The sequence below is a fragment of the Hemitrygon akajei genome, chromosome 6 (genome assembly GCF_048418815.1).
Source record: "Hemitrygon akajei chromosome 6, sHemAka1.3, whole genome shotgun sequence".
Lineage (NCBI taxonomy): Eukaryota > Metazoa > Chordata > Chondrichthyes > Myliobatiformes > Dasyatidae > Hemitrygon > Hemitrygon akajei.
Window position 1 is genome coordinate 24,215,944 of NC_133129.1, and position 27,361 is coordinate 24,243,304.

General features: G+C 42.3%; 1 protein-coding gene across 5 annotated transcripts in view; it reads left to right on the forward strand.

The window, feature by feature from the left end:
• Positions 1-7,641: 7,641 nt before the first annotated feature.
• The window catches only part of galntl6 (polypeptide N-acetylgalactosaminyltransferase like 6), a 1,226,984-nt gene continuing 1,207,264 nt past the window's right edge, over positions 7,642-27,361 (forward strand). For 2 of the 5 annotated variants that reach the window (XM_073047996.1, XM_073048000.1), the window contains exons 1-2: positions 8,093-8,287; positions 8,931-9,188. In XM_073047996.1, the coding sequence (XP_072904097.1) occupies positions 9,054-9,188 (135 nt within the window). In that variant the 5' untranslated portion in view covers positions 8,093-8,287; positions 8,931-9,053. Of the gene's footprint in view, positions 7,697-8,092; positions 8,288-8,616; positions 8,732-8,900; positions 9,189-27,361 lie in introns of those variants that run through there. The other 3 variants (XM_073047999.1, XM_073047997.1, XM_073047998.1) reach the window with 3 other exon arrangements.

Here is a 27,361-nt window from a genome sequence, read left to right on the forward strand (position 1 = left end):
GGGATGAATAAAGTATCTATCTATCTATCTATCTATCTTAACCAATGACCTCAAACCACCCAATTTGGCACTGCTTTAAATACATAATACTAAGTTTAAGTACATTTTTTGTTCCATAAGTTTGTCATAGCTGGGGGGGGGGGGGGAGTAATGGAGATAGGATCCCACCACCCATTAAATGCTCCCAATAGCATGTGCCTCAAATAGCCTCTGACAACTAAGTCCAGATCCTAGCCTTAGTGGCTATGAAAATAATCTCAGCTTCTGGGGCCTCCTCCATGACAGTTGTAAAAGTTGACTCTGAGACTACAGGAAGTAGTTCTGACAGCTCTGGACACCCCTTTTCATCTTTTCTCTTTCCAGATCTACTTTGATTCCTTTCTTCTTCTTTCTCGTTTCTTCTCTCCATTTCTTATTTCCTTTTACCTTATTTGAGCATCTTGACCTTGGGAAGGTCCATTTAGTTCACTGCAGTATTCTCTTATTAATTCTTCTGTTGCTCCCTTTATGATCTGATCTCTCCTATTGGCTTTGGCATGCACAACATCTGCTGGATGCTCTGTTTTATCTCCATTGATGCCTTTCTTTTTGGCATCCCGTTCAACCAGCTGGGCTTTGGTCTTTGCATCTACTTTTACAGGGAGATCTTTGTTTCCCTCTTGAATTTCATTCCATTACCTTAATGCATGCAGAATAGATTCTGGTTCTTTATACTCACAAAAGCTGAATTCTTGCAACTTTCCTGAAGCTCCTTGAACTTTCTCTCAGCTTAAAACCAAGCCACCTTTTGCAAGTAACTGACTGATTAGATGCATTGCCAATGAAAACTCCTGTAGTTGGATCACTTCTTTTGTCAGTTTCACACTTCCTCTGAACAGCATAGTCCTTCCTTATTTCAAGATACTTTTCAATCAGGCACAGAGGTTGGCACCAACACTTGTCCTCTGTTGGTCAGTGATTCATGGTGTTCAGCATGGAGACAGTCGTGGCATCATCTAGTACCTTTCTTAATCCTCGTTCCATTGGCTTCATTGCAGGGAATGTGACAAGCAGATGGTGGATGGATCTCCAATCAAGTTGCAATTGTCTCAGCCAGTCAAGCCCCCACAATGCTGGTCCTTCTGTAATTTCTACCTCATACAAGCTCAATAAGGCTTGTTGGTTGTTGTATTTCACAGTCACGTCATTCCCACAGGAGTTATCTTTTCTCCAGTAGAAGTTCTTAGTTGGATATCTTCAGACTTCTGTTCAGTATATTTTAAATGCCATTCAAACTCATTTTGTGGGATGACTGAAGCAGCTGAACCAGTGTCTAATTCTATTTTAATTAATTTGACACTTTTAGTGTAAGCTATATTGCTCATCTTTTGCTAATTTTCACACTGTTAATTCCAAGGCTACACAGTTCTGTGCCACTCTCATTATAATCAGAGTTTTCATCAACAGCATGCAGATTAGTGTTCTTTTGAAACTGCATCTTGACTTTTTAGCGTTTTCTCTGCCTTGTGCGGGTCATTTATTTTTATCTGTCCAACATGCTCTTTGTATGCTTCCTACTTTATTGTATTTTCTGCAAGTTTCGCATTTAAATCTGCATTTGTTTGGTGCATGCGAGTCCCTGGCACAATGGCAACACAGTTTATTTGGCCAAGCCAGTTTCTGTATGGACAATGCAATTTTGCTCACATTCAGTTTGATTCCTGACTGCAACCGAAATGTGTCTCTGTCTGCAGTTTTCATTGAAACAGCGATTTCCATTGATCTTTTAAATGTAAGATGTGCTTCAGCTGGGAGCTGCTTTTGAATGCTTTCTTGTAAGATTCCTCAAGCCCATTACTGAGCTGACAATGTAGAGCCAATTTCTTCAATTCCGCCTCATATGCTGAAATGGACTCACCCATTTTTTGATTCTGCTTTTGAAACCTAAAACGATTCGTAACCAACAATGCATTGGTTCTAAGTGTTCCTCCACCTAATAGCTTGGTTGGGCCAAACTTTGAAGCAAACTGTATGCCTTTAAACCCAATGTATTCTGCAAAATTGGCAGTTGTTTCTCACTGGCTATTTCATCTGCTTCAAAATATTTTTCCAATAGCTCGGTATACATAAGCTAATTACCCATGAGCTATGTATGATTGTGTGTGTGTATATTCAAATATTAAATACTCAACCATCTCAAAATGAATGCTAATATTTTCCTTATCACCAACTTAAGCTGCAAGTTAAACTTTAGGGAATCTTGCACAAGGACTCCCAAGTCACTTTGCACCTCTGATTTTCGAATTTTCTCCCCGTTTAGAAAATAGTCTATGCCTTTACTTCCACTAGTGCATTATCATACAGTTCCCTACACTATATCTCATCTGCCAATTCCCCCAATCTGTCTAAGTCTTTCTGCAGAATCCATGCTTGCTCAACACTACCTGCCCCTCCACCTATCTTCATTTTATTCAAAAACATGGCCACAAAGCCATGAATTCAGTCATCCAGGTCATTGACATATAATGTGAAAAGAAGTGGCCCCATCACTGGCCTCTGCAAAACGCCACTAGTCCCCAGCAGCCAACCCGAAAAATGACCTCCATTTATTCTTACTCTTTGCCTCCTGCCAGTCAGTCAATCTTCTATCCATGCTAGTATCTTTCCTGTAATATCACGGGTTCTTGGCTTGTTAAGCAGCCTCATGTACGGCATTTTGTCAAAGGCCTTCTTAAAATCCAAGTAAACAACATCCACAAACTCTCCTTTGTCTATCCTCCGCCAGTTATTTCCTCAAAGAATTCCAAATGATTTGTCAGGTAAGATTTCCCCTTAAGGAAACCATGCTGACTTTGACGTATTTTATCATGAGCCTCCAAGTAACTCAACCTCATCTTTAGTAATAGACTTCAACATATTTCCAACCTCTGAAGTTAGACTAACTGACCAATAATGCTTTCTTCTGCCTCTCTTCCTTCTTAAGGAGTGGAATAACATTGACAATGTTCCAGTCCTTTGGAACCATTCTGGAATCCAGTGATTCTTGAAGGATCATTATTAGTGTCTGTCCATTCTCTTCAGCTACTTTCTGAACCCTAGTCTGTCTGATCCAGGTGACTTATCTACCTTCAGATATTTCACCATTCCCACCAGTAATAGCAACTTTTCACCTGTTGCTTCCTCAATGAGGAGGCACAGGTTTCGGGTCAGAAGAAAGATTTAGGGAGGATCTGAGAGGACCTCCAGGCAGCGAAATGAGCACCTAAGTGCCTTGCCTGAGAGCAGCTGAAACTGGATTTGCTGACGGCATTTAAGTATTTCAATGTACACATTAATCAGTTGAGCATAGTGTTGTGGGCCAAGGGCTGGGAGATGGGATTCACAAGGGAGGGTACCCACTGGTCTGCATTGATCAGATGGGCCAAATGGCCTACTTCCATGCTGTACAAATCTATATCACAACTACTGATCTCAAGGCCCTCAATTTTCCTGAATTGTCCATGGATGTTGCATCCTAGCTGTCTGTGATACGAAGGCCAGGCCTGTACGATATGGAGGACGAGCTACTGCCCATGTAGCAGGCTCTCTCTCTTTGCATAGCCGATGAATCCAAAGTAACAGCAGAGACCAATGCAGTTTGGCACTAGTGGCATCGCAGCAGTTCTCAGTCAGCATTGAATTCAATGTCAGACTAACTTAGGGACTCCAGCTCTGGGTTTTTCCTCTGGGTTTAATCCAGAAGCCTTTCCCATGAGTGGGTATAACCGAAAGGCAGTAGAGGTTTGAGATCAGAGTTTTCCTTCCAGCTGAGCTGCCAAATATGGCTGCCGAGCCCCATCTGCCCAAAGCAACTAGTGTTAAGGTGCGAGTAACTCGCTTTTGCCTTTTCTCCTGTCAGTAGAAACTGTCCCACTAGGCTTGGTAGCCAGGAGCTGGACTTGCTTGTCAGAGGCTACTTGAGATGCACACCATGGGGGCAATAATAGGCAGTGGGAGCTTATCCCCATTACCACACCCAGCTCTAACAACATTCAGGAACTATTACGTAATACCCTATAAATATTTTCTGCTCTTTGTTAGTTCTACTAAATAAATTCTGATTCTATGTCAGCTGATTTAAGATAATTTCTCTCCCTTGTATTGGTTTTGACCTTATTCTTGGTACTAGCACCTATCCTCTTCCACGTTGCCTAAGCGTCAAATACCCTCGACTATTCAGCTCTGAGCATTGGTGAACTGGATCAGTCTGATCCCCTTCTATTCTCTTAGCTCATCCAGCCTGTTCTGAACAGTGCACAAATTTAAATAGTTAATAAGATTATGCTCTTATATTTATTTTTTAAGTTTTATTTTTATTGAGATACACAGCATGTCGATAGGCCTTTCTGGCCCAAGGAGCCGGTGCCACCCAATTACATCTATGTGACAAATTGCCCTACTGACCTGTAACCCTCGCAGTCAAAGGGAGAGTGTACAGGCTCCTTACAAACAGTGGTGGAATTGAACTCAGGTCACTGGCACTGTAACAGAGCTAACCACTATGCTACCATGCTGCCTCATTTAAGCCTTTGCAAGTTCAAGAGGTTAAACTGTGAGCTATTCTGGTACTAATAGCCATCTCTAATAAAAGAAATGTGTGCACATATAAACTGAGTACTGGCCATTAACTGTTCAGTTTTCCAAGTGCTTATTTAGTTTATCACCCAGAGAGCTTACTAGAGTCATAGTCATGTAGTAGTACAGCATGGAAAGAGGCCTTTTGGCCCATCTAGTCCATGCCAAAGGCATTTAAACTGCCTAGTTCCATCGACCTTGGCCAGGACCATAGCCGTCCACATTCCTACTATTCATGTACCTATCCAAACTTCTCTTAAACACTGAAATCATGCCCGCATGGATTACTTGTGCTGGCAGTTCATTCCACATTCGCATAATCCTCTGAGTGAAGAAATTTCCTCTGATGTTCCCCTTAAATTTCTCACCTTTCTCCCTTAACACGTGATCTCTGGTTATAGTCCCACCCAACCTCAGTGGAAAAAGTCTGTTTGTGTTCACCATTTCTGTACCCCTCATAATTGTATACGCCTCTATCAAATCCCCTCCAAATCAACTACATTCTAAAGAGTACAGACCTAACCTATTCAATATTTCATTATAACTCGGGTCTTCTAGGCCCACAGAATCCTTTGTTTATTCTCTCTATAAATTTATACACTTCTATTAGATCCCTCTTCCAGTTTCCTTTGTTCAAAAGAAATCAATTCGTGCCTAGAATTCTTGAGCCCTGATCACAGACTTGTTCTTTCTAATGCCATCTGTATGGGGTAGAGCTGATAGCTTCATTAGTCACCAATAGTGCAAATAGTGGTTCACATTGTTCCCTGTACCCAAATCTGCACACATCCTTAACAATCTGCACTTTGCCCAAAATCTCAAATTTAGTAACTTTCACATTCTTCCATTGTACCTCTCAATTTCAATTTTATTGTTATTGAAACTATGCATACAACTAAAAGCACCATTCCTCAGGGACCAAGGTGCAAATCACAGTATATACAGCACATAAAATAATATTAATACAATAATATCAACAGATAATAAAATACATTCTGTAGATGTACAAGTTGACATGAAGTGCCTCTATAATATATAGATAAATATACAACAGTATAATGCTACCGGTGTTGTCATTAATTGTGTGTACTGGTGGTAGCAGGGTGTTCAGAAGTCTCACAGCCTGGGGGAAGAAGCTGTTACCAAGCATAACAGTCCTTGTTCCAAGCTCCCTCAAACATCCTAGAACCATTCGAGAGGCCCACAACCTTGTGATGGTTTGTGGCTTGCGTGCTTCAATGACCTGGAGAGCTTTATGTTTTGGCTCTTGGTAATGTCACCCTGCCAAACAGTTAACAGGGTAAAGATAGACTCAGAGTAATCCACCAGACCTCCATTTGGGGGTTCAGCTCTGGGATAACATTCAATAACAATTGTTATGGAAACACAATGAAGAATCCTTCTTTAGTATTCCTGAGTCTCCTCCTGGGACTCTCTGCTCCCCTCAAATTCTTTATGTGCAGTTCCCATTTGATAGCCCTGGCTGACAGTTACTACAACATCTGCAATACATCCTTTTCTCTCCTTTGATCAGAGCTCAACGCGCTACGTTTATTCATTATTCAACATTCAAGATTCAAAATTGCTTAACGTCATTTCCAGTACACAAGTGTGAAGGAGAACAAAATAATTATTGCTCCAGATCTGATGCAGCACAAAAAAAAAATTCAATAAGATAAAACACAATAAGAAAAATGAAAACACTAACTGGCTGTCTCTCTCCATTGCACTGAAATGCCAACTTGGATTAATTTCCAATGTAGGGATCAAACTTACAAACAAATCAGATCCAAGTGCACCACAAACTTGACCAAACTGACACCAAAGGGGAGATAATATGAATGCAAATCTTTTAATCAAAATAAACTTTATTCATAATAAAGTAATTTACAAGAAATTTATTTTTATATCAGTAGACAATGCATTAAGTAGTGTTTTATTACACTTCTTAAAGCCAATAACACTGTTGCCACTCATGTGGCCCCCGGAGTTGATACAGCAGTTGAGGGACTTCCTCACTCAACTGTCCCCTCCCTTGCTACCTACACGTGGGTCTTCCCATATGCCGCAGCAAACTATTTTGTTTTCTGTGAACACTCATTTTTTTCTTTGCCCCATAGGCTTGATTCTATTGCCAAGGGGAAGGGTTTTTCTGGAAGTTTAGGGGTGGGATTGATCCAGGATCTGCTTATCATCGAGGCTGGACAAAGTCCACTCCTGTATGGTGAGCAGGGGAGGTTGGCCAATCTCTCTGACTCCCTGCATCTCTCTTGTGGCCTTGGCTATCAACAGTGACCTTGGCCTTGTGTGGCCAATCCACATTGGGTGAAGTTGAATGGATATTGGGCGTTGCCGATATTGACATTTAAAACTTGTTATTTTTAATCAGTTTCTAAAGATTCAGTTCAAGGGATATTGACCTGAAACGTTCATTCGTTCTCATTCCAAGTCAAAGATACTTCATCAGAAATCAACTATTTTTAGAAATAAAACCGAACCTATTCCTTATTAAAACAAACTAAGATTCTGGCTAACGGTCTTTGACCTGTCATTTTAACCCTTTATCTCCCTACAGATGCTGCCTGACCTGAATATGCCGCCAGTTTTGATTTTTTTCCACTGTTTCTCTCTCCAAAGATGTTGCCTGTTCTGAGCATTTCCAGATTTAGTTGCTTTTATTTCAGATTTCCTGCGCCACTTTATCTTTTAGATGCTGTAGACTGAGCTCTGTGCTAATCCGATAATCCCCTCATGCGCCCACACTTAAAATCGCACAACATATTCCACAACGCAGTGAATCACATCTGCTCCAAAACTGTTTGAGGTAGATTGTTTATTTTAACCAGTTGAAGTGGTTTAGTTCACCTCTCTTTTATCTTTGCGTAAAGCCTCCGTGCTGTATCAGCATCGGCGAGGCTTGTGCAGGGTTTTGGCTCCATCGTGGAGCGAGACGTGTTACTACAGCGCCGGAGACGCGGTTCACCTGGAGATAAGGGACAGTGTGAGGCGCCCAGATCTCAGCTAAATGAACTGGCGGGATTAGCCGTTCACGGGTTCAAATTTGGGCTCCCCTCTACCCGACGCCGGCGGTCACAAACTTCAGGTACCTGCGAGAGAGAGCTGCAGAGACGGAGGAAGAATTAATTAAACGATAGAGGGGGGAAAAGAGGCTATGAGAATGGATGAAGAGAGCCCTTAGTCAAAATTAGCTGTTAGGACGAGAGAATGTACTGAAATAAAACACAACTGGTTTCTTGGCACTGCGAAGTGTTACAGACTATTAAATTTCAGCACAAGTGCCAAGCAACTCGGGCACAAGTGGCTAGTTCCTTGAAATGTCTAGCAAGAACTTAAAAGCAGTGCTCTGGAGCTGAATGTAAACTACCCGCGGAGCCCGTTCGGATACGGCCCTCGAAATCTCCCCCCCCCCCCCCCCCTTACAGATGCCACTGACTGAAGCGGACTGTTTTAAGCACAGGGATGGCGTTTCCCTGCGTCAGCTGCCGCTTCTCTGGTGGGGATTTGGTATCGGCGCTCCGACAGGGCTGCTCCGCGGGGCGAGGGCGAGAGAATGCCCAGTGCTGGAGAGGCGCTGAATCGATTCTTGAGCTCCGTTCTCCCTCTTCAGCCCTGTTCCCCGCCCGGTTTGGATAGGGTCTGTTCGAGGGGCTGGCCTGGCCTTGCGTCTACACAGGTACCACGGATCCGAGCCCCGCACGTGTGCTTGACGGAGCGAGTGGAAGCGGAGGGGTGTGTGTGTCTCTCAGAGACCTGCTCCGATCTTAACGCGACCCGTGGGGACCTGGAACCTTGAGCATTGGCAGTTCTAACCCTCCTCTCTCTTGATGGAGCAAACGGCAATTAAAATATATATATATATATAATGCATTTGGCTAGGACTATATAGCGAGCCGGAGGGTGTGTGTGTGAGGGGTGGGTGAGGTGGAAAAGACAACGCTTGTCGTCCCCGGGAATGGGCAAATGGATTGATACTGCGGCTGCTTTCTAGATAAGTGCCCACTCGCCGGGGTGAACGGAACGGACTAATCAAGGACCGCGTCTCAATTGAGTCTTTCGTTTCTCCCGGTTCCGATTCCCATTTAAGCCTTTGCGAGTTCAAGAGGATTTGCGTTAAACTGTGAGCAACTCTAGCACTAATAACCATCTCCACTAAAAGTACCGTGTGCGCGTCTAAGTTGAGTATTGGCCATTAACTCTTCAATGTTCCAAATTTTGCTTTGTATTCTTTGATTGTTAATACGTGACATTGGCTTTTCTTTAAGTAGTGCATTTGTCTGGATTTACAGATCCTCTTCTCCCTTTCCCTTGTGATCTAGAGGGTCGTGTGGTCCTTCGGCCAAGAGAAGTTGGGCGCTTTCAGGGCTCCTCGCTCCTGGACCGGGCGCTGCTCACTGGCTGGACGGTAGCGTGAAGAGAGAGAAAAGTTGCCCCTTGACGGGATGAAGCGAAAACAGAAGCGCTTCTTGCAAATGACCGGCCTGGTTATCGTGGCTCTGGTTTTCCTGCCCAATATTGGACTGTGGTCGCTTTACAAGGAGAAGCAATTGGAGAAATCCAACGAGTCCGGAGACCAGGTAAAAGCCGGGGGTTTCGGGGTTAAGCGGGAAAAAGTGGATGCAGTACCTCAAGAGGGGTCTCAATTGGTCTTAAAACGTGTTGGTCAACTCAACTGACCAATCTGGTTTTTTTACACCAATTTCCTTGTAAGATATCAAGCGGCTGTGCTCGGCGGTATGCACTTAAGTAGTTTGGGTACGGATGTGTATGTAATTGTTGGATTAGAGTTTGCAACATTCGGAATGAAATGAACCAGATCTCTTTTGAGAATCGTTAGCAGGAAGGGAAAACATCTTGGCAATATTTGTAAAAGAGAAAAACAAAACAAATGCATCTGCGCCCGATTTGCTAAACCTGGCAATTAATTTGTCTTTCAGCTTTCCGGGTGTTTATTATTAGTTGTTTTGAAATTCGCTGAACTGGAGATTTTTTTTTCTTCAAACTGATGGCACAATTCGGAAGTAGTTGTGTTGAACATTAGTTGTGTTGGACAGCTGATTGGTGTTTTGTTTCAACGTAACGAGCTTCAGTCGGAACGAGCAAACTTTGTACATCGGTTTTAATATTGCGAGTTGACGCCGTTTTGTTTCCCAATCCACTACTGATATTCAACAGTTCGACCAAAGCATGATATATTCAATAAAATGGATATGAATGGCTGAGGAAATCATGCGTTGAACGGTACAAATGCACCGTTCTCAATAAGTTCTAAGTAAATATATCATCAAAATGTGTAATTGTTTGCGGGCATTCACAGCAGATACAAAGAATCACTGAAAAACTGCATTCAAAAACGGACAAATAACCAGTGTACGAAATAGGACAAACTGCAAATCTTAGTGATACTGAGAACATGAGTTGCAGAGAGCTAGATTGTGGAATCAGTTCACTGAGTGAAGTTATCCACGCTGGTTCAAGAGCCTGGTGTTCTGAACGGTGGTAGATGTTCCTGGACTTGGTGGTTTGGGTCTTGGACCTCCTGCCCGATGGCAGCAGCGAGAAGAGAGCATGGCCTGGATGGTGGGGTCCTTGATGATGGGCGCTGCCTCCGTGTAGATGTGCTTAATGGTCCGGGATTGAAAAGAAATACATGCGATTTGAGATTTATGAATGCGGTTGCAATGTTTACTCGTGTCCGACAGTGGTGGTGGCCTCTTTTCCCGTAGAGAACAACTTTCCAGGGAAGCGTGTTAAACTCTTGCTAAAGGACATTCAGACTATAGAAAGGTAACAAAGCCTTGGGGGGAGTCTTGTACGTACATTTTATACGAGTGAATCTGATATGCGGTAAGAAATCAAGAAAGTTAAGTCGGGATAAAGGTCATCAATAATATTTCCGGACAGATTTAACGAAGTTACTAAGAGAGAAGGCCTGCTTTGCCTCATCTGGCCAACAACTATCCGTAAATACCACACTGCACAATTCGCCTATTCTAATGTTGTAGTGTTCTGTGAAGAAGTATTCTACTCAATTTGCACCAGACCGAAAGCTTTCTCTACTTCCGTGGCTATCATTGCACTGTCACGTGTCACGTGTCTTTTACTGGTAGGGCTCGGGACTCCGGAATTCAGTTACTGTTTCTGAGTTATCCCCCGCTCTCACCCCGTCCCTATTCTCTCTCTGGCGTCCCTCCTTAAAATCTACCTGACCGATAAGACATTTGGCTAATACTTGGCCACCCGGTGTCCTGTTTTACCTAAACGCCAGCGTGGGGCACTTGGGTATTACGTTGTTCAATTTGCGGTGGACCCATTGAGTCTACTCCGCAATTTATTATGGTATTTTGTTTTATTCTTCTTAACACCGTTCTCCCTATAACCTTTGGCACTCTTACCAATTAAGAACTTATTAAAGACCGCTTTAAAAAATACCCAAAGAACTGGCCTCCGTCGCCGCCTGCGACAATGAATATCGCAGGTCCACCATGCTCTGACTAAAGAAATTCCTCTTGCTCTCTGTTCATAGGGGCATCCTTATTTTGAAGCCGAGCCCTCTGGTCCTTAATTCCCCCACTATAAGAAATATCCTCCCCGCATTCATCACCAGTCTGTCCCAGGGCATAATAACCCATTGAAATTATTTTTAAAATTCTCCAAGTGCATTTCTCTTAAATCTCATTATTTTAAATCTACATCCCTTGGTTGTTGACCCTTCTGGACTGGGAGAGAGTTTCTGCCTACTTCATCAAAATCCTTCAGGATTTTGAAAAACTGCAGCTAAGATGTCTCTTAACCTTCTTTGCCAAAAGAAGTCCAAACTTTGAATCTCAAGTCACCATGTAATGAAATCTCTCTCTCATGTACCTTACTAATATTAATGTGATAATGTGACTAAAATACTTTTGCTGTTGTAAATAATGAGGCAATAGTGTACTAATGTTAGTACTTGTACTGTTCACGTAGTTATTCTTCCCTGAACGGTGGTAAATGGATGTCTGATATCATCGTATGATGGTCTTGTTACACAGTCCTGCATTATTTGCTACAGTGGCTGCTCTTTCTGTTAATGGGACCGGGTAAGGTCTGGGACACTATAACCAAAATGCAGACATAGTATTAAAACCTAATGGGTCAAATGAATGTCTTTAAAATTGAGTCTTGAAATAAATTCAAAGCTGTTAGATGTGTGGTTATCTTTTGAAATGCCAACCATTTTAGACAGAGGGAAATTCCATAAGGTGCTGAGAATGCAAATTTATCCAAATCTTAAGGCAAATTGATTTGTATTTTCATACATCTATTGAATAAATCCAATAAAAATCAACAAATTTTGAACTATTGTCTAATGGGAAAACTAGTTAAGGAGACTGCACATCTTTTGGACATTAGTTGGCTGTCAGCCTTTGCTTGTGTGTAGTTTTTAATTGATTTTATGGCCTTTCTTTGTTCTACTGTGAATGCCTGCAAGGAAATGAATCTCAGGGTAGCATGCACTCAGTAGCCACTTTATTAGGCATATCTGCTCATTAATGCATTTTTTGAATGAGCCAATGTGACAGCAACTCAAATCATAGAAACATGCAGACATAGTCACCACTTTCACTTGAGTGTTGTTGGGATATGGGAATATTGGGAACTGCGTAACATCATGGTGTCAAACAGATCCAGCAATCCGGATCCAATCTAGATATTCCTCCCATGTCCATGTCCAATTCCCTTAGTTGTTCAGCTGTCTTCCCACATCCCAGCTCATAAGTTTCTACAGAAGTGCCATAGAGAACATTCTGACTGGTTGGATCACCATCTGCTTTGGAAGATCCAATGCCCAGAGGCAGAAAAAGCTGCAGGGCATTGTTACCTTAACCGGCTCCACCATTAACACGAGCCCCTACCCAGTTCAGTCGTTCAGATTAGAATCAGGTTTAATTTCACTGGCGTACGTTGTGAAATTTGTTGTTTTGTGGAAACAGTATATTGCAATACATAATCATAAAAACTTAATTACAATATAAGTATACTGTATATTAAAAAAATTAAAAGTAGTGCAAGAAAAAGGAAGAAATAGTTTTCATAGGTTCATTGTCTGTTCTGAAATCTAATGGCAGATTGGGGAAACAGAGTGGGGAAGAATTATGATATCAGTGACTTTGACCATGGAATAATTGTTTCTGCTGGACAGGGTGCTTTTTGAATATCTCAGAAACTGCTGATCTCTTGGGATTTTCATACTCAACAATTTCTAGGGTTTATGGAGAATGGTGTGAGAGAGAGAGAAAAACATGCAGTGAGCGGCAGTGCTGTGAGTGAAAACATCTTGCTAATGAGAGAGGTTAGAGAAGAACAGCCAGACTGGTTCCAGCTGACAGGAAGGTGACAGTGACTCAGATGAGCACGCAGTACGACATTGGTGTGCAGAAGAGCATCTCTGAATGCAGAAGTCGATCCTTGATGGATGGGCTACAGCAGTAAGAGAATACACCAGGTTCCACTCCTGTACCTACTAAAGTGACTACTCAGTATGTATGTACATTCATAATAAATTTTCTTTGAACTGAAATAAAAACAGGAAATGCCAGAAGTCCTCAGCAGCTCAGGCTGCATTTGTGGAGGGAAAAGCAGGTCGATGACCTTTCTTCTGATCCCTGTACCTTGTCTGCTCACCTCTCTGGTTATGCTTTGTATTCACAAATATTCTAGCGATATTAAGTTCCACTGTTTATTCCCTTGACACCGAAAGGTTCATTGGATTTATGACAGGACTCTGGAAGGTTCATTGGATTTATGACAGGACAGCCTGCTTATTTCCCTATAGTTTTTTTTTCCACATCCCTTTTGCTACTTATCAACAGTAAAGGTAATTTACAGTGGTCAATTAACCTATCAGAAACAGGTTTATTAGCACTGACATATGAAATTTGTTTGGTGACCGCCGTACAGTGCAAAACATTAAAAAAAACCATGTGTTACAATAAAAGTAATTAGTGAAAAATTGTGAGGTCATGTTCATGGCTCGCGGACCGTTCAGAAATTTGATGTTCAGTCGTTATGTGATGTGTCTTATGATGTGGCTGATCATGGTCATTCCATGGCCAGGAGTGTTCTTGGCAAATTTTATCTACAGAAGTGGTTTGCCATGGCTGCCTTCTTGGCTGTGTCTTTACAAGATGGATGACCCCAGCCATTATCAATACTCTTCAGAGATTGTCTGCCTGGCATTAGTGGTCACATAACCAGGACTTGTGATATGCACTGGCAGATCACACGATCCTCCATAACCTGTTTCAGTGGCTTCACGTGACCCTGATCGGGTGGCTAAGCAGGTGCTGCATGTCCAAACATCACCAGCAGGCTAGCAGAGGGAAGGAGCACCTTACACCTCCATTGGTAGAGACACATCTCGATCCCGCCGCCCAAGAAATCTGATGGTGGAGGGGAAGAAGCTGTTTGTAAAACATTGAAAAAGCATCTTGAGGCCACTATACCACATCCTTGATGGTAGTAATGAGAAGAAGACATGTCCTGGATGGTGAAGTTCCTTCATGATTGATTCCACTTTCTAAAGTCATTGTCTTTTGAAAATGTCGTCTGTGGTGGGGGTAGGTGGGGGTTAGTGTTCATGGTGAGCTGGTTGAGCCTACAACCCTCTGTAGCTTTTTCTGACCCTGTGCATTGGACTTCCATACCAGATGGTGTCGCAACCAGTTAGAATGTCCTCCACGGTACATCTGTGGCAGTTTGCAAGAGTTGGGATGTGGGAGGAAAGCAGATGAAAGGGGGGGGGGATTGCACATGGTCAAGGGAGGAATGTCTGGATCTGTGTGAAAGCAGTACTAAGTGTGACATCATGGTGTCAGGCAATTCTTAATATTGCCATATCCCAACAACACTCAAGTGAAAGTGGTAGGAAAAATGCAGTTTTCCAAGTGACAATGATTATAAAGCATTTTGCCTACAAGATGTAAGAACCTATTAATTATCTTTCTTTCTTCCATACTTAATACAACAGGCTTTACTGCCAAAATGGCCATATTTAAATCCTTTTGCGTGCTGTAGTACCTCGTAGGATTTTCACATTGATAGATATTCACACATGAACCCAAATTAAAGTTTAGCATTGGTAATAAATGTGCAATGAAAAGCAATTACTGTATAAGACATCTTGCTGTAATATGTGATTGATCAATCAAGCAAAATTGACATATGCGACTTAAAATAATGGAATGGGTGAGTTTAGGCCATTAGATGTAGAGCAGTGTTAGGCCATTCAGCCCATGGAGTCTGCCTTGCCATTCCATCATGGCGGATTTATTACTTCTCTCAGCCCCATTCTTCAGCCATCTGTGGTAATAAATTCAACAGATTCATCACTCTCTGGTGAAAGAAATTCCTCCTCATCTAAGTGGACATCCCTCTATTCTGAGGCTGTGCCCTCCGGTCCTAGACCCTCCCCCCCCCCCCCCACTATAGGAAATGTCCTCTCCACATCCGCTATCTGGGCATTTCAATATTCAATAGGTTTCAAAGAGATCCCCTCTCATTCTTCTAAACTCCAGCAAATACAGGCCCAGAGCCAACAAACATGTGTTAACCCTTCCATTCCTGAGATAATTCTCCTGGACCTCCTCTGCAGCCTCTCCAAAGCCAGCAGATTTTTTCATAGATAAGGGACCTGAAACTGCTCACACTACTCCATGTTTGGTCTGACCAATGCTTTATAAAGCCTCAAAATTACATCCTTTTCCTCAGAAAGGATGATGGAAATCCAGAATTTAGATACCGACCTGCTTCATTTGAAAATTTGCACTTGCCTGCCAAGCACAAATTGGTTGGAAAATGTGGCAAGAGGAAGTCTGAAATTCAGAGATTAATTGTTGCGCTATTTCTAATCTATCTTTAATGCTACGTGACCCCTGATTGTGTATGTTGACATTGAACTGCCCGTGCTGTCATGTGGTAGTAGGATTATGGACGTTTCCTTTGTGCTCCCTTTTCACCATCTTACTCCCTTCCTGCATCTGAGATCATGCCCTGTCCCCATGAGTCTCTTTACTTCTGTTAAAATTTTAACTCAGTCTCTTTTGAAAGCCACAATTGAATTTGCACTAACCACCACATACAAGGATGTTTTGTCCACCATCTCGCCCAGAATTATCAATTGATGGAGTGACACAACATGAAAGTAGGTCCTTCAGCTCAACACCTCCATGCCATCCAGGTGTCTACCTGAGCTAGTTCCATTTGCCTGTAATAGTCATAGAAATAGGCCATTTTGGCCCAGCTGGTCCATGCCAAACTATCGTTCTGCCTAGTCCCATCAACCTTCACCTGGACTTGGACCTCCATGCCCTTATGTTTGACCCATATATATCGTGGCTTTTGTATCAACATATCTGTCCAAATTTCTTTTAAAAGCTATAATTATTTACCCCTCTACCACTTCCTCTGGCAGGTTATTCCAATAAATACCCATTTGCCTGTCTAAAATTCCTTAAACGTTCCTATTGTATCAGCCTCTACCATCTCTCCTGGCAGCATGTTCCAGGCATATACAGTTATTTTAAAAAAAAACTTCCTCAGACATCTCCCCTAAACGATCCCACACTCCTCCTAAGCAGTTGTCTTTTGTTATTGGCCATTGCTGCCCTAGGAGAAAGGTACAGACTGTTCACTCTATCTATGCCTCTCATAATCTTATACACTTCTGTTGAATTACATCTCATCCTCCTTCACGTCAAAGAGAAAAGACCTAGCTTACTCAATGTATCCCCATAAAATGTGCTCTCTAATCTAGGCAGCATCCTGGCAAATCCCTTCTACACCCTCTCGAAAGTGAAGGAAAAGTTTGAGTCTGACATAAGAACATCTTCCAAATTATAAAGGCATCAGAAATGATACATAACTACTGGTGTAGGAATACAAAACGAGTAAAAGATCACCCACTGGTATGAACTCAGTGTCCTCTTTATTAGGTACTCCTGTACACCTACTTGTTAATGCAAATATCTAATCAGCCAGCATGTGGCAGCAGCTCAATGCATACAAGCATGCAGCCATGGTCAAGAGGTTCAGTTGTTCAGACCAAACATCAGAGTGGGGAAGAAATGTGATCTAAGTGACTTTGACCCTGGAGTGATTGTTGGTGCCAGACAGGGTGGTTGAGTATCTCAGAAACTGCTGATCTCCTGGGATTTTCTCACACAACATTGTCTAGAGTTTACAGAGAATGAGTGAAAAATAAATTACATCCAGTGTGCAGCAGTTCTGTGGGGGAAAAGAAAAACACCTTGTTAATGAGAGAGGTCAGAGGAGAATGGCCACACTGATTCAAGCTGTTAGTAAGATAACAGTAGCTCACATAACCATGCATTACAACAGTATTGTGCAGAAGAGCATCTCTGAATGCACAACACACCAAACCTTGATGTGGATGGGCTACAACAGCACAAGTCCACAAACATACACTCAGTGGCCATTTCAGGAGGTACCTAATAAAGTGGCCACTGAGTAAATTGGTGCAGTGGGAATTTTAGACAAGCAATGGTTGGGCATGGGAGCTTACAGAGTTTTGAATTATTGCAAGGAATGTCTTTGCTGCAAGGCAGTTTCCTGGGCTATTGGTGCAATCAGGAGTTATTTACATTCATGCCAATGATCGTTAATATTCAGTGAACTGAATGCATATAAATGCGTACCTGTGTAGAACTGTGCCACCAACTCAACCACATTAGAAGATATTTATTGCTAGTTTGCCAGGAACCTCGCATGCATCTCATAATAAGTTCATTTCCAAAACCTTTCCCATGCATAAACTCTTAAATGTGAAATATTTCAATTATTTGGAATTAAGTGCTCATAAGTGAAATCAGATCACTTCTGAGGCTGGTGGAAAAGATTAGATCTCCAGTAATTAGTTTATCATTTCTGAAGTCACTTTATCAGAACCAGTCACCCTTCAGTTCTGAAGTTCAAAGTTTGAATTTAAGTTTATTATAAGAGCACATACATATCACTGTATACAGTACTGTGCGATAGTCTTGGGCATATATAAAAACAATTCTGTGAAGCGAATTGGCCTCCTGTGTATCGGTGAGCCCTGATGTAGATTGGGAGACAATGCTTCGGTAAGCACCTACACTTCATATGCCAGAAAAGGTGGGATCTCCCAGTGGCCACCCATTTTAATAACACTTCCCATTCCCATTCCGAAATGTCTATCCATGGCTTCCTCCACTGTCGTGATGAGGCCACATTTGGGTTGGAGGAACAACACCTTATATTCCGTCTGGGTAGCCTCCAACTTGATGCATGAACATTGATTTCTCCAACTTCTGCTAATGCCCCCCCACCCCCATTCATCATTCTGTATCCCCTTTTCCCCCTCTCACCTTATCCTCGTGCCTGCCCATTGCCTCCCTCTAGTGCTCCTTCCCCCTTCCCTTCTTCCATGGCCTTCTGTCCTCTTCTTTCAGACTTCCCCTTCTACAGCTCTGTATCCCTTTCACCAATCAACTTCCCAGCTCTTTATTTCATCCCTCCCCTTTCAATTTTCACCTATCACATTGTGTTTCTCTCTCCTCTCATCCCACCTTTTAAATCTACTCCTCAGCTCTTTTTCTCCAATCCTGCTGAAGGGGCTCGGCTGGAAATGTTGACTGTAGTCTTTACAATAGACAATAGGTGCAGGAGTAGGCTGTTCAGCCCTTCAAGCTAGCACTGCCATTCAATGTGATCATGGCTGATCATCCACAATCAGTACCCCATTCCTGCCTTCTCCCCATAACCCTTGACTCCGCTATCTTTAAGAGCTCTATCTAAATCTTTCTTGAAAGCATCCAGAGAATTGGCCTCCACTGCCTTCTGAGGCAGAGCATTCCATAGATCCACAACTCTCTAGGTAAAAAAGTTTTTCCTCAACTCTGTTCTAATGGCCTACCCCTTATTCTTAAACTGTGGCCTCTGGTTCTAGATTCTCCCAACATCGGGAACATGTTTCCTGCCTCTAGCGTGTCTAATCCCTTAATAATCTGATGAAGGGTCTCAGCCCGAAATGTCGACATTGCTTCTCCCTATAGATGCTGCCTGGTCTGCTGCGTTCCACCAGCATTTTGTGTGTGTTGCTTGAATTTCCAGCATCTGCAGATCTCCTTGTGTTCACCCTTAATAATCTTATATGTTTCAATCAGATCCCCTTTCATCTTTCTAAATTCCAGTGTATACAAGCTCAGTCGCTCCAATCTTTGAACATATGACAGTCCCACCATCCCGGGAATCAACCTTGTGAACCTATGTTGCACTCCCTCAATAGCAAGAATGTCCTTCCTCAAATTTGGAGACCAAAACTGAACACAATACTCCAGGTGTGGTCTCTCCAGGGCCCTGTACAACTGCAGAAGGACCTCTTTGCTCCTATACTCAACTCTTTCCATAGATGCTGCCTGGCCTGTTGAGTTCTTCCAGCATTTTATGTGTGCTGCTTGGGTTTCCAGCTTCTGCAGACCTTCTCTTGTTTTTTTAAGTTACTTTGATTGTTGGTGCCAGACAGTGTGGTTGGAGCTTCTCAGAACCTTCTGATCTCCTGAGATTTTCCAACACAACAGAATCTAGAGTTTACAGAGAAATGCCAAGAAATAAAAAAAAAACATCCAGTGAGCATCAGTTCTATTGGCAAACATGACTTGTTAATGGGAGCTCAAAGGAGAATGGCTGGACTGGTTCAAGCTGACAGGAAGGTGACCGTAATTCAAAATAACCACACATTACAACAGTGGCGTGCAGAAGAGTAAGAACACACAGCACGTTGGATCAAGTGGATGGGCTATAGCAGCAGAAAACCATGAGGTACCCAATACTGTGGCCACTGAGTGTATTTACAGGGAGTGTGGAATAAAAGAATATGCAGCTTATATAAGTGCAGAAGAATGCTACTGCAGTGCATCAACACCACCACAGATCAGGTGAGAAAATAGCTCAAGTTGGTTCTATAGTTAGAGTGTAATTGATAGCAAGTGAATAATCCACTTATGATTTACCACAGTGTATCTGGAAATAATAAATCAAATTTCAGGTGCCCTGCATATCTAGAAATGGAAACAGATGACAGAGGATTATTGTTCTGACATTGTGTAATGGAAAGCATCAGCTATCTGCTCTATCTTACTGATGCAGGTAGGTCCTTGCTAAGCCATTCATTAGCGGTAAGAAGGGAATAGGCTGGAATATGTACAGTATGCTATGTCTGGATGTGGAGAGCTTGTTTCCTATAGTGTGACAGTCCAGGACCAGAAGGCACAGCCTCTGAATACAAGGACATCCATTTAGAACAGAAATAAGGAGTACTTTCTTTATCCGGAGGGCAATGAATCTGTGGAATTCATTGCCACAGACAGCTGTGGAGGCTAAGTCACTGGTTATATTTAAAGTGAAGGTTGATCGTTCCTTGATTTGTGAAGGTGTCAAAGTTTACAGGGAGAAGGCAGGCGAATGGAGTTGAGAGGGATAACAAATCATTCTTGATTGAATGGTGGAGCAGACTCAATGGAATGAATGGCCTAATTTCGCACCTATGCCATGTGATCCTTTGATACATTGTGTGTCTTGTGTGTGTACAATCATGAACTACGTTTAGAAGTGACTGACTTTACGCAAATCCTATCAAGCATTTTACAAGATAGTAATGTAATCTATTCATGAGTGACTGGATACAGTGCATTCCATTAGTTTAATTATGGGTAGAATTAGGGTGATTATTCAATGAAGTGAATTGTGGCAAGTGTATTTAGAGCAACGCTGTATGGGCTATGATGGAAAGCGGATGATTTTGACACTGAGAAATTGGCTTACTGACAGGTCTCAGGAATGGAACCTTGGTGTAACCTGGGGGTGTCTGTATTATAATTACTAAAGAATGATGATTAGTTGATGCTAGATAAAAATACATTTGGTGCTTGCAATGGTTCAGGTACTGGTGCACCTGAAGAAAAGGCTGCATTTCCCTCCATGTTGACATTAATATGAAGAAATAATAGCCACATGCTTGAAAAGTGCTCATACAGTAAGTAAATGATAATAAAATCTTTTTACTTTAAACTTTCCCTCAGTTTGTCTGAGTTGGTATTTAAACTAGGCCTTGGGAAGGAAAGTGGCACAGATTTTCAAATTACTTCCAGGTATTTACAAATTCTGGAGGAACTCAGCAGACCAGGCAGCATCTATAGAAAATAGTAGTGTTGACGTTTGGGCTGAAACCCTTCGGCAAGACTGGAGAAAAAATACTGAGGAGTGGAATTGAAAAGTGGGGGTGAGGGGAGAGAGAGAAATGCCAAGCGACATTTAAACTTGGAGGAGGAGGGGTGAAGCAAAGAGCTAGGAAATTGATTGGTGAAAGAGACAGAAGGCCATGGAAGAAAAAAGAAGGGGGTGGGGTCTAAGAGCACCAGAGGAAGGTGATGGGTGGGTTAGGAGATAACATGTTACAGGGACAAGGGGATGGGAAATGGTGAAGTGGGGGGGGGGGGGGGTTGGTGGAGGCATTACTGGAAGTTTGAGAAATCGATGTTCATGCCATCAGATTGAAGGCTACCCAAACAAAATATAAGGTGTTGTTCCTCCAACCTAAGTGTGACCTTATCCCGACAGTGGAGGAGGCCGTGGATGGACATATCAGAATGGGGATGGGAAGTGGAATTAAAATGGCTGGCCACTGGGAGATCAAGCCATAGCAAACGGGATCTCCAAACACTAGAACCACCCTACCCTCCCTCCATTTCCCATCTTGCCTCTCTCACCTCATCTCACCATTCAACTTCCTAGCTCTTTGCTTCATCCCTCCCACTCCAAGTTTCACCCATCACCTTTCGTTTCTCTCTCCCCTCACCTTACTTTTCAAATATACTCAGCTTTTTCTTCCAGCCCTGCCGAAAGGTTTTGGCTAGAAATATCGATTGTGGTTTTCTCCATAGATGCTGCCTGGCCTGCTGAGTTCCTCCAGCATTTTGTGTGTGTTGATCTGGTTTCTAGCATCTGTAGATTTTCTCTCATTTGCGATTTACAAATTATAGTTGTGAATTGGAGACATTATTCAGTTATTCACCAGTTTAAAAGCAAATTTTAAAAATCCAGTGATTTCCTTAAAGGCTGCTGGTTGTGCCAAACAGTCAAAGCCGGTTAAGATCTAAGGCATTATATGGAAGATGCTCAATTTGAAGTGGAAGTGCTCAGCAGGTTGGATAGCATCTGTAGAGCAAGGATAAGATGAGCTAACACTGCACATCGATGAGAGTGACTGACTGTTCCCTTCATTGCTGCTTGACCTGCTGAGTTCCTCCAGTACTCTGTGTGTGTATTTGTTATCAGAACATAAACATAAGAAATGGAAGGAGGAGTAGGCCATCAGCCCTGGCAAGCCTGATCTGCCGTTTGATACGATTATAGCTGATCTGACCATGGACTCAGCTCTACCTACCGGCTTTTCCCCTTTACCCTTACTTCCCCTGGTGTCCAAAAATCTCCCTCTGTCTCAATACAATCTATGCCGGTTAATTAGAACACATCAGTACCATTACATGTTGGCCCAATTAAGTAGTTACCCCAATTAGCCAAAGTTTCATGGAAATAGATAAAAAGGTATTTTAAAAAAGGGCAACGTGAGTAATAAGTTATTTAAATGAAATGCAGAAGGAATCATTCTACAGTGTTATAAAACTGCATAGTTATCAAGGGAGGAATTCATCCAGTGTATACACAAAGTATACTGCAGATGCTGTGGTCAAATCAAACATACAAACAAGCTGGAGGAACTCAGCAGGTTGGGCAGCATCCGTGGAAACGAACAGTCAACATCTCGGCCCGAAACATTAACTGTTCGTTTCCACGGATGCTGCTCATCCAGTGTATGCAGTGAACACGATCAGTGCAGACACCTAGTGAAGGTAATGGGCTGCCTTCATAATATGCTATCAATGACAGCATTATCCAAATCTTCATTGTTACTGTTACATTCAAGATGAGTTTCAATGCCTTCAAACTCTCTGTAGTTTTGTTGAAGTAGTGAAATAGTTTCATTTGCACTTCCAGCAGTTTTTGGCACCTCGAAGCCTGAATGCTTGAAACTGCAGTGAGCAAAACCGTTTCGAATTGTCTTACTGCTTATTTCTCACCAACTATTCGTAACAAAAAAATTCACTGCTTTCTGAACACAAACACGTGCAGCTGACACTATTTATAAAAAATTGTTCATTCTAAGCACGGTAGTAGTGTCTAGCAGCCACGCAAGTGCATGTGGTTGATGCTAGTTAGAAACTGTTCCTGCACCAGTCTCCTGTCTCAATTAAGTGACACAGTGTCCCAAATAAACAGAAATTAATCCCAACTATTGTCTCAATTAAGTTTTGTTCTTTGAGTTGTCCCAAATAAATGGCTGTCCAAATTAACCGATGGCTTAGTTAACTGAAATCCACTGTATGTTTAGTGAGGTGGTCTCTACTGATACCCCAGGCAGAGAATTCCACAGATTCACTACTCCTGGGAAAAGCAGTTTCTTCTCTTCATCCTAAATTTATTCCCCTGAATCTTGAGGCTATGTCTCCTAGTTCTGCTGGTAGTCTCACCTACCAGTGGAAAGAACTTCTCTGTCTCCATCTTATCAGTCCCTTTCTAATCCATAATGTCATTAAACAAAGCATTGGTATGACAAAAAATGAAATCTGTTATTACTTAACAATTCTATTGCTACTCCTCCCTTTTTGACAAGAATTTAAATGCACATTGAGTGATGCTGTCAGGGAAGAAAGCTGTAGCCTTTTGTGCACCATTGCCATTTCTTTCTAAACTAAATCTACAACTGCTTTCGGAATCAGGTTTAATATCACCGGCATCTGCGTGGAATTTTTTTGTTAGTCAAAGCAGTAAGATATTAGAAAGAGTTGACATAGGATCGGAAGGTACAGAATCTTTATGGGTTGAGCTAAGAAATCACAGGGGTAAAAGGACCCTGATAGCAGTTATCTACAGGCCTCCAAATAGCTGCAGTGATGTGGACTACAAATTACAACAGGAAATAGAAAAGGCTTGCCAGAAGGGCAGTGTTATGATAATTGTAGGGGATTTTAACATGCGAGTGGATTGGGAAAATCAGGTCAGCACTGGATCTCAAGAGAGAGAATTTGTAGAAAGTCTACAAGATGGCTTTTTAGAACAGCTTGTTGTTGAGCCCACTAGGGGATCGTCTGTACTGGATTGGGTATTCTGTAATGAACCAGAGGTAATCAGAGAGATGGAAGTGAAGGAACCCTTAGGAGGCAGTGATCACAACATGATTGAGTTCACTGTGAAATTTGAGAAAGAGAAGCCGAAATCCGATGTGTCGGTATTTCAGTGGAGTAAAGGAAATTACAGTGGCGTGAGAGAGGAACTGGCCAAGGTTGACTGGAAAGGGACACTTTGGAAGGACAGCAGAGCAGCAGTGGCTGGAGTTTATGCGAGAAGTGAGGAAGGTGCAAGACAGATATATTCCAAAGAAGAAGAAATTTTCGAATGGAAAAAGGGTGCAACCATGGCTGACAAGAGAAGTCAAAGCCAAAGTAAAAGCAAAGCAGAGGGCATACAAGGAAGCAAAAATTAGTGGGAAGACAGAGGATTGGGAAGTTTTTTAAAAACTTACAAAAGGAAACTAAGAAGGTCATTAAGAGGGAAAAGATGAACTATGAAAGGAAGCTAGCAAATAATATCAAAGAGGATACTAAAAGCTTTTTCAAATATATGAAGAGTAAAAGACAGGTGAGAGTAGATATAGGACCAATAGAAAATGATGCTGGAGAAATTGTAATGGGAGATAAGGAGATGGCGGAGGAACTGAACGAGTATTTTGCATCAGTCTTCACTGAGGAAGACATCAGCGATATACCGGACATTCACTGGGGTCAAGGAAGAGAAATATGCGCAGTCACAATTACGACAGAGAAAATACTCAGGAAGCTGAATAATTTAAGGGTAGATAAATCTCCTGGACCAGATGGAATGCACCCTCGTGTTCTGGAGGAAGTAGCAGTGGAGATTGCGAAGGCATTAGCAATGATCTTTCAAAAGTCGATAGATTCTGGCCTTGTTCTGGGGGACTGGAAGATTGCAAATGTCACTCCGCTATTTAAGAAGGGGGCAAGGAAGCAAAAAGGAAATTTATAGACCTGTTAGTTTGACATCGGTGGTTGGGAAGTTTTTGGAGTCGATCGTCAAGGATGAGGTTACGGAGTACCTGGAGGCATATGACAAGATAGGCAGAACTCAGCATGGTTTCCTTAAAGGAAAATCCTGCCTGACAAACCTAGTGCAATTTTTTGAGGAAATTATAAGTAGGCTAGACAAGGGAGATGCAGTGGATGTTGTATATTTGGATTTTCAGAAGGCAAAGTGCTGCACATGAGGCTACTAAACAAGATGAGAGCCCATGGAATTACGGGAAAGTTACATACGTGGATAGAGTGTGGTTGATTGGCAGGAAGCAGAGAGTGGGAATAAAGGGATCCCATTCTGGATGGCTGCCGGTTACCAGTGGTGTTCCACAGGCATCCATGTTGGGGCCACTTCTTTTTACGTTGTATATCAACAGTTCGGATTATGGAATAGTTGGCTTTGTGGCTAAGTTTGCTGATGATACAAAGATAGGTGGAGGGGCCGGTAGTGCTGAGGAAACAGAGTCTGCAGAGAGACTTGGATAGATTGGGGGAATAGACAAAGAAGTGGCAAATGAATTACAATGTCAGAAAGTGTACGGTCATGCATTTTGGTAGAAGAAATAAACGGGCAGATTATTACTTAAATGGGGAGAGAATTCAAAGTTTTGAGATGCAACAGGACTTGGGAGTCCTCGTGCAGGATACCCTTAAGGTTAACCTCCAGGTTGAGTCGGTGGTGAAGAAGGCGAATGCAATGTTGGCATTCATTTCTCGTGGAATAGAGTGTAGGAGCAGGGATGTGATGTTGAGGCTCTATAAGGCACTAGTAAGACATCACTTGGAGTACTGTGTGCAGTTTTGGGCTCCTTATTTAAGAAAGGATGTGCTGACATTGGAGAGGGTTCAGAGAAGATTCACTAGAATGATTCTGGGAATGAGAGGGTTAACATATGAGGAATGTTTGATCGCTCTTGGACTGTACTCCTTGGAGTTTAGAAGAATGAAGGGGGGACCTCATAGAAACATTTTGAATGTTGAATGTGGCAAAGTTGTTCCCATGGTGGGGGGAGTCTAGTACGAGAGGACATGACTTGAGGATTGCAGGGCGCCCATTCAGAACAGAGATGGAAAAAATTTTTTTTAGCCAGAGGGTGGTGAATCTATGGAATTTGTTGCCACGGGCAGCAGTGGAGGCCAAGTCATTGGCTGTATTTAAGGCAGAGATTTATAAGTATCTGAGTAATCAGGGCATCAAAGGTTATGGTGAGAAGGCGGGGGAATGGGACTAAATGGGAGAATGGATCAGCTCATGATGAAATGGTGGAGCAGACTCGATGGGCCGAATGGCCGACTTCTGCTCCTTTGTCTTATGGTCTTATATTTTGTGCAGTTAGAATATTATGTAAGCCTTCTTTCCATACTCTGCAAGTAAAAAAATGTGTCCTGTCTGAGAACTGGCTATAACCCTAAGTTTCTGTTAGACAAAGTTTGATAGTTCTGACTGTTTGACAAGTACAATGCCTCTCAATCTGTCTTTAGATTGTTCCCTTGATGACCCAGCCCACACAAATGGTCACACTCAATATTGTTTCAGTTCCTTTTTTATTAATTAATTTATTTATTTTAGAGATGTGATGTAAAACAGATCCTCCAAGCCCAAAGAGCTACAACACCCCACAACTTGTCCATTTTATTATCGAAGTATGTATGCAGAATACAACTCTGAGATTTGCCTCCTTCAGATAGGCGAATACAGAAAAAGCATAGAAATAGTTGAAAGAATAACATCAATCCCTCTCTGCTCAAAAAGGAAAAATAAGCAAAAACACGCAAACCCAAACACCCTCACCCCTCCCCTGTACTAAAACTAACAGACCACCCAATTCCCCAGCCTGGCAATCAGCAACAAGAAAGAATGGGCGAGAACATGAAAGAAACTTAGAGCTGAAAGAGATCAATATGAACTACAGTCCAATCACAGCATTTAACACTAGTCTAATCACAGAACAATTCACAATGACCCATTCACCATACAGTTTTGGACTCCAGGAGGAAACCAGAGCACCCAGAGGAAACCCACATGGTCACAGGGAGAACATACAAACTCCTTACAGGTGGCACCAAAATTGAACTCTGAACATCAGAGTGTCCCAAGCTATATAGCAATCACTCTAACCACTACGCTACTGTGGAACCCCTACCTTTACAAATATCCTACCTTTCTCATACCTAATGATATCTAAATTACTGGTAGAATTGATACAACTCAATACTGCTGTTAGTCCAGAAAACTTTAATAATTAGCTACAGATATGTACAAATTTTGTTGAATTTTAGATCTTAGTATGAATTCAAAGTGCAAACTCAAGGAAATCTGCAGATGCTGGAAATTCAAACAACAACACACACAAAACGCTGGTGGAACACAGCAGGCCAGGTAGCATCTATGCTGCCTGGCCTGCTGTGTTCCACATGAATTCAAAGTGCATTTTTTATCAAAGTTTGTATGCGGTATACAACCCTGAGATTTGTCTTCCCACAGACAGCCATGAAACAAAGAAACACTGTGGAACCCGTTCAAA